Source organism: Fringilla coelebs (assembly GCF_963513975.1).
Source record: "Fringilla coelebs genome assembly, chromosome: 10".
NCBI lineage: Eukaryota > Metazoa > Chordata > Aves > Passeriformes > Fringillidae > Fringilla > Fringilla coelebs.
In genome coordinates, this window is record NC_140036.1 from 16,858,304 (window position 1) to 16,878,480 (window position 20,177).

At 41.7% G+C, this 20,177-nt stretch overlaps 1 protein-coding gene across 1 annotated transcript; it reads right to left on the reverse strand.

The window, feature by feature from the left end:
- Positions 1 to 2,285: 2,285 nt before the first annotated feature.
- On the reverse strand, positions 2,286 to 12,214 carry LOC311157377 (cytochrome P450 2J6-like; the record flags this gene model as incomplete). The annotated part of the gene is made up of 9 exons (XM_084212065.1): positions 2,286 to 3,139; positions 4,229 to 4,370; positions 4,797 to 4,984; positions 5,180 to 5,321; positions 6,815 to 6,991; positions 8,056 to 8,216; positions 9,282 to 9,431; positions 10,572 to 10,734; positions 12,044 to 12,214. 9 exons carry the CDS (start codon positions 12,212 to 12,214, stop codon positions 2,961 to 2,963), a joined length of 1,473 nt encoding a protein of 490 aa, XP_084068191.1. The 3' UTR covers positions 2,286 to 2,960.
- Positions 12,215 to 20,177: the final 7,963 nt, after the last annotated feature.

The window sequence follows — 20,177 nt, forward strand, 5'->3', positions numbered from 1 at the left end:
AAAACTTTGCAGAAACTCTGATTATCCAAACCAAGTAAACGTGAAGAGCAGTAGAAAGTAGTAGTGTCTTATAAGTTTCTGTCTCCTCATGTCTGAAAAAGCACCCTGTCTCATAGGCAGCATTAAAAAGATTTGAATGATAGCAAAAGATCAAGCTGGAAGTTTTTGAATGGCAAACATTTCTTCTAGAGATCTGCTGATCTGCTCAATTCAGAACACTTCATGGGATTTTCCTGTATCAGTGAAAGCTCTAGGACAAGTTCATAGAATACCATTCCCCCCCCCCACTGTCTTCCCATGCCATCCTGCAGGACAGAGCTCTTGATGACATCAGAAAAAGCAGCAACTGTGTGTTCCTTCTTTACCAAATAATGTGCAAAACATACAAGCTCCTGACAACTGAAAATTTTCATGTGAAGATCTCAACATATAGAGGTATCCAAGGTATATTTTGGCTGTAAGATCTACTGCTTAACTTTTCCAAGAGATATGTTTTGACACGATAATGATGGTTCAGTTTCAGGACACTAATTAGCAGCATTTAGAAATACAAGGCTAAATCACCATTTCCTCTGAGACTTAGAAGTTTCCCCTAAATCCATGCTTTTTTCCATGGACTCTAGCAGTGATGTTTGTTTTCACAACAGTAAGCTACAGATACAGCATTACTCCACATATAATACCCCTTATTTATATGGCGTTGTTAGATTATTTTATCTGCTACCTACTTTAAATACCCAAGTTGTATAACTTCTTGTAGATGTCCTGTTGGCTGTGGTGCTATCTGAAGCCAGTACAGCCTCTTTCCAGTGGTGGTGAGAGGAGCTGACTTGGGGGGTTTGGTCTCCTTTTCTCAGCACAGCTGTGACACACTGCTGCTGAGGAAATTAAAACAGGAGCTGCTGAATGCTCCCCTGACTCCTTGCTGTTCCCTGTGTGTCCTCTGTGCTTATCAGGACAAAAGCTGAACTCCTTTTATTCCAGCAGTAGGAAAGAGATTTTTCTACTTCCTACCATTTCACTGCATTCCTTGTAATTTTTCTTTTCTGGAACCTTCAGCAGGGCAGGGGCTGCTGAGATGAAATTTGTTTAATATATGACACTTTCCCACCAGCTGTTTCTCACCCAGCACACTGTAGTCTCTCAGCTCCTACTGAGACTTCCCTCTTTCCCTAAGGGTGAAATTGTAAAAGCTATTTTGAATGGAAATTTCATCTAAATGATTCCCCTCAGTACATGGAGGAAGAGGAAGAAGAAATTTGGAAACCTTTTGATTCAATCTAAAAGATAGCTGCTGTGTTTTTTAAATCTGATTGCTTTATTTCCTGTGATGTCTCTGAAGCAAGGAGAAATCTATAGTGAAACCCACAATTTTTTATTCATTTCTGTAAGATATGTTTCCACGTGCATATAAAGCCATTGATTTTCTCCAGCTAATATGAGCTCTGTGAAATCACCTTAACATATAATTCATACAGATTTATAGTGGCTCCTCAGAGCATCCTGGAGAATCACCCAGATAATTTAGGACTATTTTTTCTATGTTTTATTGTGCCCACATTTGTCTGTGCTTTATTCTGTGAATTATTTTCTACATTGTGTCTTCATTTTTATGTTCAGTCAGACCCATAAACCCCTTTTTTTCCTCTAAGAGTTCTGCAAGGAGTTTAGAAGTTATGTCTCAGCAGGCACTTGGTCAGGGCACTGTCTGAAAGTAAGATGAAATTATTCAAAGGAAAAATATAGGAGTGTGACATAATAATGACAATAAATGTTCAAGATGAAGATTAATATGAAACTATTTTAATTCTGTTACAGAACTCAAACACAGCCATGGTGTGTCAGGTGAAAGTTCGGCCAGTCTCTCGTTCTGACAGCACACGATTGACGATTGCGGGTGCCTTAGAAAAGTTTGTAAGAACAGTACAAACGCCAAACACTTTATTGTTATTAAACAACCCTAAAGTAATTTTCCTGCTGAAGATATATCCAATTGCTTTTTGAACAGGAAGAGATGCTTGGTACAAATCCTGTGATGAGGCTCAGATTACCAACACAGCATGTGCAGTGCAACCCCCTCTGGCTCTTTTGACCCACCTCCCTTTTTGTTGCTTTTGTCACCTGCCAGAGACACAGCAAAAGTTACCTGTTCTTTCACCTCCTGTTTGTTCAAGAGTTTCTAAACTTCCTCAAATACAAAAATAGTTTCCCCAAATGCATAGGCTGGTGCAACAGAGAATTTCTTTTTTTCAAAATGTAATCCCATAGATGTCAAGTTCCCCCACTACACACCAACAATTCACTGGGTCAGTCCATGAAGCCTCCACAGGGACAGTTTTGCCTTGGTCTTTGAAACAAAACAGTTCCCCAAACAACTTATATGAACAGAAGTGAAAAAAAATCAACCCTTGCTTTCAATTTCTGGATGGATGCAGAATCTAACAACTTTTACACAAGGCTGTCTTTGTCTCCAGTGTCTGCTTTTTCCTTTTGCCAGGGTAAATAGCTTCCCTGGAGTCTGGCGTTTGTCCTGCTTTTGGCTGTGGCACTAATATTGCTAACCAGGAGAGGCCCATCGTGAAAGAAAAAGAAAAGCACAAGAAAAATAGCAGAGGGCCTGGGTGGCAGACAACTTGCCAGTGCTTTCCTGTACCGTATCTTAGCGGAGCTGAGCACCATATAATGCTAGGCAGCTCTTTCATATCTATCAAAATTAAACATTTTAGGATTTCTGGATTCACACACTCCTGCTATCCTGCAAATACGAAACAAACAGCCCTTCTGCAGTTCTGTGACACAAACTCACTTTTAGCTGAAGCAATCACAGTGGTTTAAAAAGTAACACACCCAGTTGTGCATATTGCCCTGGAACATGATTTCAAAACCTAAACCGTATTATTACGGATGACAGAGTAAAGGTGGGAGTCCTCCTGCAGGGAGCAGCCTGTGGCTCCTGCAGCCTAGCGCGGGATGGCACAGAGCCTGTAGGGCTGGGGCTGCAGAGTGCCCCCCATGAGGGGCTCTGTGCTGGCCTGGGTCACTCCCTCGGGGAGGCGGAAGGTGAACGCCCGCAGCAGGCTGGCAAAGAAAATGAACAGCTCGGTCCTGGCCAAGTGCTCCCCCAAACACACCCGGTGCCCTGCAGAGGGTAGTGGAAAGGACAGTGAGTGTCTAGGAATTTTTGAGTTTCATAATCACTTAGTTCATTCCTGTTGAAAGCAGAGGTGGGTTTTGTTTTTTATTCAAGGAGAACAACATGAATGCCACAGAACTAAAACTATGTGAATTCCCTTTCCAAAAGATCCCATCCAATGTCCTAGGTTAGGGGACACAAAATGAAAATTTCAATGAAAACCCATGTGGTGCCAACATAATTTCTTTCTGACCTGACAGAAAAAAAAACTATTTTACTTTTACAGAAGATGTTGAACTTCAGGACTACACACAAAAAATCTGCCACCTGTTTGCACATGCTTTAGTGAGTTAACATCAGCAGAGCAAAATTACTTAGTAGTGGCATTTGCAGTTGAACAGAGGCTTGGTCACTTTATAGGCAAAGCACAAGGCCTACTGTTCATTTCCCAGGATTCCCATTCCTTGGCACCAATGGTGTGAGCAGAAAAGGTGAATATTACATACATATTTACACATAGCAGACAAATATAAGGAAAGGAAAAGCTATTTGAATTAAGAAACCATTTCTGTGAGGACATTTTAGTGACCATCAACAAACTAAACCTGTCAGCAGGAAATTTGCTGCTGGGTTCGATTACTGACTGTGCATTGTTACCTTGTTTCCTTCTTTTGCAACTGGATTTTCAGTTCTGTAAACAAGAACTTAATCCTGTGTTTATTAGGATGCCTTCTGCTTTTCTTTCAGTTTATTTCTTTAAAAGAGATTGCAATAATTCCAGTACACACAGGACAAATTACTTCTCAGGAAAATAGCTAGGTGTAAAGAATACTACAGACAAAACTTGTGTATGACTGTAGCATGCAGCCAGCCTGAGAGGTTTGGGAGTTTGAGTGGGATTCCCACCACAGTGTCCTATTAACAGTTTGGGGTCTGACAGCATAGAAGTCTCTCCTTTGGCAGAAACAAGCCAGGAATGTTCTTTAAAAGCAGTAAACAGCAGAGATAGAAGTTGTTATCTGAGGAAATACCATGATCTCAGACTTTATTCATCATCTCATCTGCCTGGTCAGTTCAAACTGTCAATGCATTTACCTGCTGAGAATGGTAAGAAAGCTTCTCGAGGTATAAAGTTTCCTTCTTTATCCAGAAAATGGCCAGGGTTGAACTGCCGAGGTGTCTCCCACTGCTCAGGGTCATACAGAACAGATGCTATATTTGGTATAACAATGGTGCCCTGCAAAGAAGAAACTGTTGCTTCAGTTCCTACTCCTGCTGCCTGTCACCCATCAGTTTAAGCCTGTTGGATAAAACTTGCTTCTTGGCATTTGGGTGAGTGCCAGGCTGGGCAGGGATGTCTTAACCAGCGCTTTGGCAAACCAGTTTCTCCTCTCAGTTCAGTCCCAGCCGAGCAGAGCTGGTTTCTGCAGTTGTGATGCTGGGCACTGACTTGAGGCATCCCTGGCAGAGGCCTTATCAGCTGTGTGAGCAGCTACATGCTAAAGAAAAGACTTCTTTCATTCCTGGTGCCACAGATAGTAACTCTTCCCCAGGCATCGCATTCCTCAGTTTAATGGAGAGTAGTTTATAGATGGAAAACAGGTTACAAAACTGAAATGCCTCTCTGCTGAAGAAAGAACAGAAGCTGAAAGTGTTTCTGTACCTTTTTGACAGGGAATCCCAGCAGAGTTGTGTTCCTCACACACAATCTGGGGACCCCAACAAAGACGATGTTGCTGAAGCGCTGGATCTCATGAACCACAGCGTTTGTGTAGGGCAGTTTTCTCCGATCCTCGTAACAAATTAACTGGGAGGGACCCAGAACAGCATCCAGCTCCTTCTGCACTTTGGCTGCGGAGAAATATTCACCACTTCAGAGGAGAAAATTGCGTGAAATACTTTAGGTGGTCACTTTCCTTGGAGCAACAGAAAAACTTATTATTTTAGCATCGTACATTAGGTTTATACCCTGTGATCTAGTATTATTTAATGCCTGAGTTTAGTATAGGATAAAAAAAATAAACAGGAAAATCCTGCCACTCTCACCTTGGATGTCTGGATTCACCACCATATAGAGCAGTCCCCAGTACAATGTAGTGCTTGAGGTCTCTGATCCACCAAGGAAAAGATCATTTATGACATATACCAAATTCTCTTCGTCATACTTGGGCTTGACCCCCTCTTTAGACTGTAGATGGTGATAAAAGTTGAAGTTAAAGTATGAAAATTTGGTTATCCTGTATGCCCTCTGTGTGAGGGCTGTGAGACTTCCCCAGCTGGCATGTGCACAAAGAATAGTCAAAATAACAGCTTTTGATGCATACTAAGAGTTTATTAATTTCCCAAATAGGCACAGTATGTCTGCATTGCTGTCTTTCATGAGGTGGATTATTCTTTCATCACAAAAAGGCAATTCTATGCTTGATGACCCAATCACAAAAACTTCAAAGCACACTACAAGTTTGCAGTTTGTCCAGAGTGCACTTATAAGCAAGTGCCTTACAACATTGTCACTCCTTGCCCTTGGTATCTGATGGTGCTAGCAAATGCCAAAGGAAAATGTATCTGAATAAAAGGATTTCAACAGATCATTTTGAGAGTAATTTCTTTTCTCAGTTCAGGATAAATGTGAACTGATGGGTAAGAGGTACCCATGTATTTCCTTCTGAGTAATAAGGGAGTAAAATAAAAACACAACTAGAGAAAATACATTAGGCAAAAACATTTTCAAACAAACAGATGGCAATAAATTGCACCACTGACACCAGAGAAAGCTGCATCTTTGCCTCTAAAATGCTTATTTTAGAAAATCTTATCATACTCACTCAGATACTAAGTGTAAGATGATGTATCAGCTCCTTTCAGAGCCCAAGAGCCAACACTGTGAGGACACAGCAGCCTGACTAGCTGAAAGCTTATGACCAGAGGTAGAAACTACATAAACTTCAACTACCCTAGGAAAGAGATGCTTCTTTTACCTCCTGCAAAGTTTGAAGCGGAAGCCAAAGTGCTCTTGGCAGAGCCTCTCTGGCTCCGTCACTTCCTACTGTGGAAAATAACAGCCTGGGCAGGGAAGAAGATTAATGCTGATTATGGCATTGTTTGTAAAATTGTTTTCTAGGCTGTCCAATTTGAATATAGGGGCTAAGCCAGCCATGCCCCAAACAGTGGGGAGATTAGAGGTAACATAGGGATAATGATTGCCTGCCAAGGGAGAAACCAGACCTTTGTGTGGCACAAGGACAGGCAGTGTGGGAGCACACACACTGGATCCCAAAGAAGCATGCCTGCTATTTCAGGGCAGTGATTTTTGCATGTGTGTTTAATCCCACTGTAAACATGAGCCTTGCTGGAGAAGATGAGGTGGTCTACCAAAGTTATGCAACCAGCAGGAATAAACTGTCTCATGTTTATTACAGGATTGACGTATACTCAAGGATATTTATGGAAAGCAGATAAGAGGTCATGGGTTCACCATGATGGTAATTCATTCATCTTACCAAAATACAAAACTGCATGCCTTTCTGAGACTCGTGAGTTAGTAAGTGCCAAGATATTGTATTCACGTTAAGAAGCTTATGAAATGTAAGAAGCTGTGGTGGAAGGGTCACACTGAGTGATTTAATGGTCTGTTTGACCTTATACTTCATAACAGCATTATCAACCAGAATGAACACTTACTTTTTCAATCTCAGCCAGGTAAAAGTCAATGAAATCCTGTGGTTCAGCTGGTATCCCTCTCTCTACATGTCTTCTGATCTCCTTCCTTGCAAAAGAACTCAGGACATCATAGCAAGCCAACACCTTCTTATGAGGCCCAGGGAGACGGCACAGCAGCCAGGGCAGGATTTCATACATCTGCAGGAGGGACACACAAGAGGATTTCATACATCTGCAGGAGGGACACACAAGAGGATTTCATACATCTGCAGGAGGGACACACAAGAGGATTTCATACATCTGCAGGAGGGACACACAAGAGGTACCATGCATTCAACCAAAAGGCTGAATTGTCCTGTCCAGAAATATCGATAGTGGAATAAACAAATTAGCATTGCTTTGAGCAGATTTTTGCTGTCATGTGGGAAAGCTTTAATAGAAATTTGACACAATTCCAGGGATCAAGGCAATTCTGACAACACTGCTCATGCCTCTTGGCTAATGAAGATCACTATATGACCTCACTCCTGCACAGCTGGAGACCCCAGCTCCCACACACTCAAAATGTAAGGACATCCTTTCTGGATACCATGGGGCTCCTAAGATTGACAGGTATGAAGCCTCAAGTAACTGCTGGAATTTTTGGAAGCTCACAAAAGGAATTATGGTCTGGGTATCACTCTAACATAAGGGCTAATTTAGTTTTCCTAGTCAGTCTTAATGACTGCTAAGGAGCAATAATTGCTCTCATGGTTAACAATATTGCATCCTCAGCCTGCTGCATGTATTTACACACACATTTGTTAGCTCTAAGTACTGTCCTCTGCCTTGGATGGTTCTGTCTGTGCAGCATCTGCCATTCCACCCTGCCCAGCAGAGAGCAGTTCTATCTCCTCTCCTTGCTCTTTCATACCCAACAAGCAAAGTCTCTCTAATTTTAAGTGACAGTTTGTAGGTTACATCATTACCATTTCTCCACCTTTGTTGCCCTTCAGAATCAGAACAAAAGATGTCCAAGACCCTAGAATATGTCTCAGAGATGATTACACTTCAGAACCTGCTGTAACACTTCGCTGGATCTAAAAGGAAAATAGTGGTGGAAATACACAAAGATCCTGTTTGCCTTTTTCATTAGTCTCCAAGGACACAGCTCCCAGCCAACATTTGCCTGTTGCTCTGTATTTTGTGAAGACCCATTTTTGTATCTGTGCTTTCACTTTCTACCTATTTCAGAAAGAAACCCCAGCATATGATTTACTCACCTGATGAACAAAGCTGCCTGCAAACCTGAATATTTTCTCTGTTGCATGGATCAGTTCATGGAAGGTTTCATCCTCATCAGAGAAGTGATATCCAAAAACCACAGCACAAATTACATTTGAAATAGAGTGGAAAAGAGGGAAAGAAGGATCCACAGGTCTTCCTGCAAACACAGTAATTGGAATTCGCTCTCAGTGTTTTTTTTCAGGTGATCCTTATACTGATAGGACTTGATGTTATTAAAGATTTAATAAAATGTTCTCTTTATCCTGCTGGGGTGTGAATGAGGACAGAGATGTGGCACTCACTAACACAAATTAAGGAAAATAAAACATAGTCTTAAAATAAAGAACGCTGTTAAACTGTTTCCTCCTAGCTCTAAAACAGCTGTTCACAGCCCTGTCTGTGAAACAATGTTGTACAGCTAAGTCTGTTCTAGGGTATCGCATCAAATCTGCTGTCTTCAGCTGTGAGGAGAGCATGTGAGAAGGAAGCAGTGCCACCGGAGATGAACTAAGGGAAGTCAGTGACAGACATGTTCAAAAATGTCAAAAAATAATTACAAGGAAAACCTGGAGGAATGTGGGAAGGTTTAAGAAGAAGAATAGATAGACAGGAACTGCAAAGTAAATATAATGAAACTATTACAGTCTCAGCTGTGAGCAGTAAATCATATCTCTGTCTGATGATTTTTTCTGAAGCTATGAAACAGATATTCACAAAAAGTGATTTGGATAGAAATCATCCTGTCATGGACTCTAGGATTAACCTGATAATCCACTGAAGTTCCCTCTCACCTCCTACTTTGTTTCTCTTGCCAGTAGTTACTTAGCCAATAGTTCCTTAGCCAGATAGACATTAAAATATGCAGGGCACCCAGTGTCATTGAAATTTAGGGAAATTACTAAGCTCTGCAATACTGTTCAGTCACCCATGGCAGGCAGCCTGGGAATAGCTTGGCTGAGCAGTTCAGCAGCACTGTGTCATTGCACAATATATCACAGACAAATTATCCACCCATGGAGGTGGAATTCCAGAAATTTCCAGCTTCACTAGATGTATGAAGAGCTATATAGGAAGGAAATACTTGTGATTCTAGGCTCTATCTGCTCTTGTGCTTTGGTAAATTTGGATACATCCCCTAGAAGGGGTAGGTAAGTTTGCATACTGAAGATATGGATCCATATCCAAACTGAAAAACACCTGATTTCTTAGCAGGTAAAAATACCTTTGAGGTTCACAAAAAACTCCACCAGGTGAGAGGCCTCCTCTTGCACTCGATGCTCCAGGCCTTTTTTCCCCATTCCCAAATTGCGTAGAGTCATTATTCCAAAACGCCTCTGCTGCTTCCAGGAGCGACCACTTGCAAGTATAATACCTGAGGGTGTTCCCTGGCATGTCAATATTTGCCACAGACATGGAACAATTCATTTAAATATATATTATAAAGTACATGGGATAAATCAGGGAATACAAGTATCTTTAGTTGAAATCATTGGTAACAAAAAATCATAGCCAAACATATCCAAACTATAACTAGACCACACATTCTTAACATTGAACATAGTTAATCACTGAAAAGAGCAATCTAAGGATTTTCCGACTGTGCCATTTCTTGATGTCTTTAGAAACTCCAAAACACCTTAAGATGCCTTTTTATGAAATCTGCTTTAGCCATACTCAAGTAATCATTCTCAAGACTGGAATAACTGAATGAATTTCCACCGAGCAGAGATCCAGGGAGCGTATGTTTGTGGAGATATAGATCAATTAATGTGATGGTTGTAGGCTGAGGTGATGAAGGTGAAAGATAAGTGACATTTGGGCTCTGTTTCTACCCTGGAAGAGATAACACTCCATTAATTGTTAGATTGCACTCCTGGTCAGCTGAAGAGCCCTGAACTGCTTCTGTGGAGGTGAGGTTTCACCCAGCTTTAAACAATCTGTGTCAACTTTGGTCCAACGACTGTAGGGAGAGGAAAAAAACACTGCAAACTGCTGGAATACCCTAAGAAAAAAGGTTTTCCTGTGTTGCAGGCACACTCTCACAGCAAAAAGGTATTCACAAAATGTTTGGGGGTGGCTTCAAGTACAGAAATGTGAATTCTGAAGTAGGGATTTATAGGTCTCTTGCTCACAATAGAAAGTGTTTGGCAACCATAATATATGCAGTTACCAAACAAGCATTGCATTCATGTGCTGTACAGCAAAATCATGTGTACCACAAGGGATTAGTCTGTGATAAGGGCAAGATTGCTGGGTTCTGGATTGTATCACATTCAAACATCTTGAATACAGCAAAAAGGTTGCACAGAAACAACTTGGAGTGTTTCCTAGGCTAGAGAAAGCTCAGTGCACAAGGCACCATGACAGACAGTAAGATATTCTCAAAAAGCCAGGAGAGGACTTGAACAGTGCCTGATGGAAGATCATTCTGAATGGGAGGGCAGAGTCTAACAAGGCAGAGTAGTTTTCAAGTCAACATTCCTTTACACTATCAATGGCAGGAAAATCTCACCTTTTCCTTTGGCCAGTGCTCTGAAGAAAGGTGACACCAGCCTCCCAGAAACATCTTCAGGGTGTGTGGTCATGCCATCCTTCACTGCTTGAAATCCATTCAGTATAATCACTGGGACCCACCCAAACCACAGAGTGTACATGTTACCATGAGTTTTTGCCAGCTGTAAGGGGAAAAGGTGCCAGGTAAAGAACAGATGAATCCCCATATATAGATGTCAAACTGCACCTGCTATTCACCAGCCCAGTGGACAGTTTTGTGCTGAAAACATCATTCCCATGCATATAATTGCAGCTAGAAGCAGTTGTTTTGCTGAGAATAAGGCTTTCAGCAGCCAATTTTTTTAGCCCAGGGGGAAGTTTATTTTCTTTTCGAAGCACATTCTGCAGCAACTCTGCAGCAAAAGAAAGAAAACTTTGTACTTTATGTTGCTGTACCTTATTTTGCATTGCCTCCAACCCCAGCATTTTGTACCTTGTTAGTTGAACAGCCACACTCTGCACCACCCTGGGGCTCTGTGCCTCCAGCAAGTCCTGCCTTTGCAAAATGAAATAAGCTGATAAAACCTGCACCATCTGTGTGCTCCAGGAGAGGACACGGACACAGAAATTAACCAAGAGCCATGAAGTACCAGTGGGCTGCATTTGAGTCTAGGGTTTCCTCATAGTACTGAGGAGAGCACTTACCCTTAGCCACAGCAGAGGCATCCAAGCAGGGATGGGTGCATGGCAGAGGAACTCCAATCATGCATGAAAAAAGCTTTGTACTGTATGGACCCTGCTGCAGCACACCCACAATGATACAGAAAAGGTGGCAGACAGTGTTTAAGGTGCCATGAGAATTACATCCAATTGATCACACCAGACACTTGCTTCTCCTCATATTTATTTAGATTGTGGCTTTCCTCTCCCTGCTAGAGCGTCACAGCCTGAGCCTGCTCTGCACTCATTGGCCCATGTGTGCTCTCAGGCATCCCCCTGAACTAGAAGTCACCTGCAAACCATTAGAGGAATTACTGCAGCTGTCACTAACAACAAACTTTTCAGGAGCTGTAGGAAGATGGAGAGTAAATGCCCCTCCTGAACTACAAGCATGCATGAACCATATTACCCACTTTGTGATCAAATTAGGCAATGTCAGTGAGAATTTTAAAAAGTATCATGTAGGGATAGCAGATATAGCTATCACTATAGTGGATACAGCTTCACACTTCGTTTTAGATTGTTGGTATTCTCCAACTTTAATAACAAGTCATAAACTCTGTCCCCAAGTTGACTTCATTCTTAAGGGCATTAACTTTCTCATGAAGAAGACATATTCCACGTAAGAAGATGACTCAAATGTAGGAATCAATTACTCTTTATATGTCCACACCTTGTCTGTAACTTTCACAGACTTAATATCTTCAATTAATCACAATGTTTAAAGTCATGGCTAAAAATAACTGATTAAGAGCATACTAAAAGAAATACCTCCATCAGAAGATCCCGATGAAACTGAAAGTTCAAGTGCACCAAGTTTCCAAGCAATGGGAGAGGAGTTGGTCCAGGAGGGAATTGCTTGCAAGCTTTTTGCAGCCTGAAAAACTCAACAATTAGCAAAAAAATGATCAGGACTATAAAACCTTGAGTTATTGTTAGCATTTCTAAGCTAATTTGCTAGCTGATTTATAGCTGTCTCTATCAAAAAGGAGGTACTGGAGCTGGGAAAAAGTAGTCTCTTGCTTCTTGTTCCACCAGTTTTGTCTGCAGACTGAGTTCTACAAAGTCTCAGTGCCTTTTCCCTCCCTCTGTCCCTCCCTCTTCATCAATGCCTGCCCTTTTCCTGCACCCCATCCATTTGCCATACTGAGATGTATCAAACTGACCCCTGATCAAAAGCACATCTCTGCTTTCAGCAAGCCTCAGTATCAGAATGTGGAATCACTTGTACTCAAGGTATTTTTCCTGAAGTTTGTGTTGGGGAACTGCTGGTGTCTGTTGGGAGATCTGGATTTGAGTGAGAGCAGGTGAGAGCCTTTGCTCACCACTGGACATGAGTGAAACTCAGTTTCATCTGCTTTGGGAACTTTAAAAACATCCTTAGTGATTTGCCTTACAGTGACTTAATTCAGATTAGGAGTGTTACATATAGGTTAGAGCACACAGTTAGAATGTAGTTACAATAGCAAAGAGTACATACTTACAACAGGTTCGATTGAGTATGTGGTGTGCACTTACAATAGGTAAGATATTCCAGGCATTTTAGTCACAAGTATTATTTAAATGTGGTTGTTAATTCAAATTTCCCTGCCAGTACACACAGTTTACACAGGCAAAAACAAGTGTAATTACAGACTAAAGATGCAATTAGAAGATGAGATTGCTACATGTGATTTCGGAAAAATTGGCCTTGAGCGTTCAAACTTTTTTTTTCCAGTAAATGGAAAAAAATAAGCATTTCACCAAGTGAGCACTAATGATACAGTGCTTAAAAACTCACATTGCAATTAAGTAATTTTTAAAATCACAATATTACAGTTTTCATATTCAAAAATAAACTAAATATGAAATTCCAATTCTTTATATATTTTTTTAAAATGTAACCTAATTGAAAGCTTCACATACCTTGATTTATTTTTCTACTTTTTCAGTCAGTTTCAGAATCCTGGCTATTATTACTAGTTCTCAATAAGTTTACAGGACACATTAAGAGTCTGTCCTCTGATAATGAAGGGATTCACACTGAGTTTGAAGCACAGACGGGGGAAAGCTCTGTGTGCCAGTAACCAGAGGATTCAATCTTGCATTGCAAAGCAAAACTGTCGTCACTAAAAATGCGTTCAAGTCTGAACAAGGAACTGCTGTGCCCTCCAACGCAGACATAAAGGTGGTATTTTGCAAAGCTGGCAGCATGAAGAAAGTGATGTGACTAAGGGATAGACCTCCATCTCCTTTAGCTGGCCAGGCTTTGCAGCTTCTGTGGGTACACACAAGTGCCTGGGGTATTCAGAGAAGGCAACACAAACCAGTATCTTTTATCATTTTATCTGTGCATCTACTGGGCAGCACGGTGGGAAATAGGCTGAGGTGGGTTCCATGGCTTTGCTAAAATCACTGTAAATCAGGTACCATTGCCCGTTATGAGGCTGAGATCAGCAAAACATAAAATTGCAAAATTCTGTTTCTTCAAACCAAAATATCAGTTTCAAATTTTAAAAAATGTTGGAAAAAAGGAAGAAAGATTGTTCTGTGTGCAGACAACTGAAGCCAGAAGAAATTACATACATTTCATGAATAGACTAAATGCAGCCATGTTCATCTCTTCTCTGGTTTAGTCCAGATTCCATAGTTTAATTTTAAACGTTTCATATTGGTATTGTATTAGTATTTTGATATCAGAAAATGTATTGAGTTCTTTCAGAACATGGGTGAGGTTTAACTGGAATCAAATCATCAGTGTCAAAGCAGGACAAAGCCAAATGAACCAGCCAGCAATTTATCCTGCCAGATGTTACCTTTAGCTTTCCCTTTCCAGCGGTTTTAATCTTCCCCCACTGTCTGAAGCCAGATGCATGAATAGTTACTTCCACCAGCACCTGATGTCACTGGATGATTTTTTTTCTGTACTGGATTTTGTGTTCACATGGACCTCTTCCTGTCTGATGCATCCTCTTCTGGACAGACCGTCAGCAATATTTGCTGGGTTTGGATTTTTGGCAGAAAACTCAGCTTACCTAAAAGGTGGTAGGCTGAAAAAAGGGCAGTCCACAGACATGAATGCAGAGGCAAAACCAGAAAGTTTTAATGAGAGTTATCAGGAAGCCAAAGTTAAGATTTTTAGTGGACTTAAAAGCATAGTGTGAAGCAAGTCTCAGGAAGATTAGCAAAAGATTGCAAAAGTAAAGCTGTGCAGGTAATGCAACAATCAAACAAGCATGGTCCTGAAACACTTGAGCAAGGAAAGGTTTAATTTCAGCTCTGGGACATTAATATTTCAATATGAAGAATAAAGTGTAACATGCTTGCCAAGAGGGAATGTCATATTGGAATTAGCATCGTTGAAGCACAGGAACTGTTCATACACTGGGCACAAAAAAAGCAGTCAAGTGCCTTGAGTGAGACTTCAAATAAATAACATTTAGAAGTGGAAATTGCACAATACATTACTATGCTTTTTAAATCTTTGCCCACATTTGTCTTCAGGAATTTGCAAAATTCCCAGGGTGGAACGAGCCTAAAACCTGGGAGCATTAAGGCTGCAATTCAGGTGGCACAAAGAGTGGGGAAAATTTGATATAATTGATGTTAATATCCAAAATAAAAATGAGAAAAGCAACAGAAATGGGACTGGCACCTCTGGTCCTAATTGCTGTAAGACCTTTTGTCACAGGGAGTTTGCCTAAGAGAAGAGTAACTTGGTGTTTTCTGGGTAGATTAGTGGGAACTGCATGATACCTCTGTGTAAAAAATAGCTCTATGAGTTTTTCATAACACTGGAAAATGCAAAGTACCTGGGATCATCTTCATCATTTCTGCATAACAAGCTTGAGGATGCAAACAAAAGCACTAAAAGGGTTAAGAAAATCAACAGGAAAAGACAATAAAAAGATGTTAGAGGATATATTTTCAAGCCTGACATAAAGAACTGGTTTCTGTTTTCACAAAAAGAGGCTGAAACCAATATTTTTACATTAGGAGCTTTTTTGTAGGACAACAGCAATGTGTTACTGTTGCTAGTGAGTAAGGGAGGATGTACAGCCCTGTGGGGATAAAAATCAAAGTTCAAAGTCCACAAATACCATCTTTTCAGAAATGTCTGAGAGAAGCACCAGCAAAAATATGGCAAAAAACTATAAAATGCAATATTGATGTTATGAGCTGAAGTAGTTTATCATCTCAATCTCTGTGAATGGTTTCCTCACAGCACAACTGTTGACTGCCAAGAAAAGGAAAGCCACAATGACAGGACAGTGATGGCAGAGCACTTTGAAGTCAGCCTAAATAAACAAACTCCATGAGAGAACTCCCACAAAATCTGACAGAACTTAAGCACCAAGAAGTGTGTGTCATAACAGTTTGTCACAAAAAATACCTCCAAATCCAAATCCAGGGGAGTTGCAATCAAAGAGCAAATGGCTGAGAAAACACTGAAACCTAATACTGAGCATAATTCAGGAAGTGGTCAAGGCAAAGGTGGAGCAAGACCAGTAGCGGCTGCCCACGTTTTCCACCCCAAGGATATCTCAATAAAGCATCATGTAGTCATTCCACAGTCTTAAAATTTCACGGAATAGAGTCATTCTCAACTGAAAGCATCAGCTCTGGGGATTCACTCAGTGTAGTTACATGAGGCAGAACCAAGGGAAGGCTGAAACAGAAGCAGCCACATGGCCATTATGGAGGGTCAGGATGGCTCATAACCCAGAGCAGGTGGCACATCCTCTGGCCAAAACCGTGACTGGCAGCTCAGCCTGCAATTACACCATCATTCCTCACAGGCTTTTTCTCAGGCAGAGCTCTTTTCTGTAACAATTTAGATTTGAGAGGTTGATTTAGCAACCTAAATAAGCATCCAAAAATACTTTGGAGAAAGAGTTAGGGGACGTTTCTGTATTTGATTTTCTATAGCTTGAGTAGGACAGAAACCCCGAGCAGCAGCCCAGAAGATCAATAACCCTCCATCACACACTGCTCAATCTCCAGCACGTGGCAGGGGCAGCAGCCCTTTGAAGTATTACACTAATTGCATTAAGCTGCTAACAGAGAACATCTGTTTTATTAAAGTGGCAAAGTGACAATTAGGCATGCATGAAGTGCAGGGCCAGAAGTCTGATTCATGCCTTTCTTCCCTGTCCAGGGAAGCTTTTTCTCCTCACTTACAGGGAAAGCTGAATGGTGGGGACTTGCACTGCAGTAGTGCTAATGTGAAGGGAACAAGGGGATTTAGAGTTACACACTCTGTGTGGCAAGAAATTCCGTTTAAAATTGAACTTAAAGCTGGGACTGTGCCCTGACAGGCCCTGTTAATCTGCCCTGTCTCAACATCTGCCTCTCTGCTGGTTCTTTGTTGCTTTTCTGCCAGTTCCCTGGGGGAGGGAGGGTCACGTGTAACCAGTGCCCCTCCACATTTATCCGAGTCTCCTGTGGAAGAAAGCACTGGGACAATGCTGCTGACAGCTCTGCCATCCAGTGCCTGCCTGCAGGAAATAACTCCCAGCACCTATGGCAACTCTGCTAGTGTGACTTTCAGGAAATATGGCAAGGACACTCAGCAGCTTTCAGCATTTGACAATTACTTATGGATCAAAGGGCAAGCTGGGTGGCAGTGACTGCATATTAATGTTATACAGTATTTAGGGATTAGCAGTTGGTACTGGCAAAGTCCGTGCAGGCCTTTAGACACAAGTTTCCCAACTGACTGCACATGAAATTACTGCAGTAACTAGACACATCCCCAAAATTAAGCAAGAAAAATATATTTTAAAAAACCCTAATTTTTATTGATTGTTCCAGTTATGATATTATTGCTTGTGCAATACAGTAGCAATGTCCAGAAAGGTCCTTTTCTCCAAAAAATATTCTGAGTGTTGTGATAAAAGGGATTGAGAAATACCACCTGAGGTCAAAACTGTTATTCCTCCTGTAGATATCATGCTGCACGAAATTTTATTCCTTGCACTAATATTCCTGAGAGAGACCTCTGAGTTTCTCACATAAACCAGGAAGGCCATCTTCTACCAGAGAAAACAAGCTGTATCTTCCTAAACATCCATCACTTTTACATATTGTCCCTGTCAGCTTCTCTGCATCCTCTGGTTATGTGTGACAGCTGGAGTGAGGATTTATGGAAGAAAGTGGGGATGTCAAACACACATGGGACAGCACAGGGTCACAGTTCTGGACCTGGAGACAGAGAATAAAAGAAGTGCCCTCAGAGGCTGCAGAACTTCTTGTACAATTGTCAAGAAAGACATTGAGGTGCTGGACTGAGTCTGGAGAAGAGAAATGGACCTGGTGACCTGTCTGTAGTGCAAGACTGAGGAGGAGCAGCTGAGGGAGCTGGGATTATTCAACCTGGAGAAAAGGAGGGATAGGAGAGACCTCATCCCTCTCTACAGCTCCCTGAAAGGAGGGTGTAGCCAGGTGGGGATCGGCCTCTTCTCCCAAGTAACAAGTGGCAGGACAGGAGCAAATGGCATCAGGTTATGCTAGGGATGTTTTAAATTGGACATTAGGGAAAATTTCTGCACTCAAAAAGTTGCCAAGTCCTGGCACAGGCTGCCCAGGGAAGTGGTGGAGTCATCCTGCCTGGAGGTATTTAAAAGATGTGTAGATTTGGCACTTGGCACATGGTTTCCTGGTGGACTTGGCAGTGCTCTGGTTATGCTTGGACTCAGTAGTCTAAGAGGTCTTTTCCAACCTGAACAAATCCATACTTCTATAATTTGACAAAAGTAGGGAGACATTTTGTACTGCTCAGATTCATGGAGTACAGGGCTTTCTTTTATCAGAGGATGGCATTGTTCAGGAGATCACTTTGGTCAGCTCTGTGTAAAGCATCCTGTCAAACACACCATAAAGATAAAAGGCAATTTTAGTCCTAATCGACTCCCCTACTGCAGAAGCTCAACCTGGATAAAGACCAACAACAAGCTAAAATTTTTGGAGAATAGCCATAATTATTTTTTTCAATATTTCCTGGTTTGTTTTGTCCTTTTTTTTTTGGGGGGGGGGGGGGGGGGGGAAGGGAGGACTGTCAAGGTCCTTGATTAAATATTGCAGTGTCAGATGCAGGATAGAATCCCATTCAGTGCATCCTTCCAGTTTGACATGGTACTATTTATATGCATTTCCTGACTTTTCCATCAACTTTTATCAAGCTTCAGATACCCCACATTTCCATAAAATTTGTGAGATAGTGTCAAAGCCACATTAAAGAGCAGTAAATTACATTAACAGCTTCTCTCTTGAAAACAGACCTCTAGCAATGTCATCAAACAGAATTAAGTAACTTTGACATTATTTGGTGAATACTGACTCTGCTTTCCTTCCAGTGCTTACAATCTGATTATTTGTAGGATATTCTGAGAAGTGCAATCAGGCTGGCTGATTTATAGCACTGCAACTTCTCTTACCTTCTGAAGACAAGGAAATGTTTGACCTTTTCCCATCCTCCACAGGTTTTCATAGATAATTGCTAATAGCTCTGAGGTTGATACTGTTCCCCTAAGTGCCCTGGGATGAATCAGCTCAGCCAGTTTGAAAATACCATGTTTATCTAGCTGTTTTCTAACTTCTTCCTAGCCTTGACCCAAATCTTCCCTCAACATCAGGAATGTTGAATGCATTGGCCATTTTCATTGACAATAAAAGCCAAAAAAAGCCATCAAGCTTCCCATCTGCCAGAGAGCCTTCCTGATATACTGCAGTTCTGAGAGACTACCAGTTTCTTTTGTCCTCATTATACTACTAGAAATACATTTTTTTTTACCTCTTATGTTTGCTTTGTGTATAAACTTTAAGTGACAAGGGTGTCAGATGAACATCACAGATTCACAAGGCTCTGAGACTCTCCAAGAGCTATGAATCCAAAATCTTCACATTGCCTCTGCACATTTTCTGTATTTTCCTTTTTTAGCCAGATCTTCCCCTGTATGCTTGAGCAGGTGCAAGCATCACTACAAAAATGGAGCCTGAGGAAAACATGAGAATAACACAGAAGCAATGAATGATATAAGAGAGAGGAATGAAGGATGTGTGTGTGAGGGGGTGTCTACAAGACACCCCTTAAAGCTCAGCAGCCTGATTGGAGGTGACATCACACAGCCAAAGCTGAGAGGGCTGGCACTTCATAAGTGGGAGCTGGGCTTCTCTCAAATCTGCTCTCAGCTTCGTTGGCCTTCTGTGCCAGCATCAGCCAGGCTTTGGAAAGGCTTTCTAAAGCTCAAAAAGACCAGGCTTTATTAGAAGATGAGCTAAAGTGATTTACTTTTAAAAAAGATCAGGCAGGAACAGAAATGCAAAGGCTCTAAAAAGCCCAGCTCTCCCATCTCGGTGCTGTGAGCTTCCCTCTGACATCCTGCTGCTGCCATGGCTCACGTGCTGGGCTCTCATCCCTCGGACATTTCTGCACAATGGAATAGAAACCAGCCACAAGCGGTTCCTGTCACAGGCAGGCACCAATAACCTGCCCAATATGAGGTGCAGGGTGCTCTGCTCGTTTCCTCTCACACACCACACGAGTGGTTCCTGCCCCTGGTTCTGGGTTGTGCCATTCCCTTGGGTTCAGCAACTCAACCTGCTCCAGCTGCACAATGCCATCGTTCCATTCCAGACTCATTCAGGAGCTTCCCTTTTGGAAGGATATCTGGGGAAGCAAGTGGCCATCAGGGGTGACAGCATCACAAAGCAGAGATGTTAATGCTTGTAATGCTATGATGTTTCCAACTTCATTTCCAAGCAGCAATGACAGCTCCAAAATCCCCAAATCACAGTGGTTTCAGCTTTGCCTTATCTCCCCATGCACACATGCAAATCCACACAGACTTTGACATCAGTTTCTACCAGGGCACAGTTTTCTGTCACGTAAAATGTCAGGATGTGATCTTCCATATTTCACTAGTGC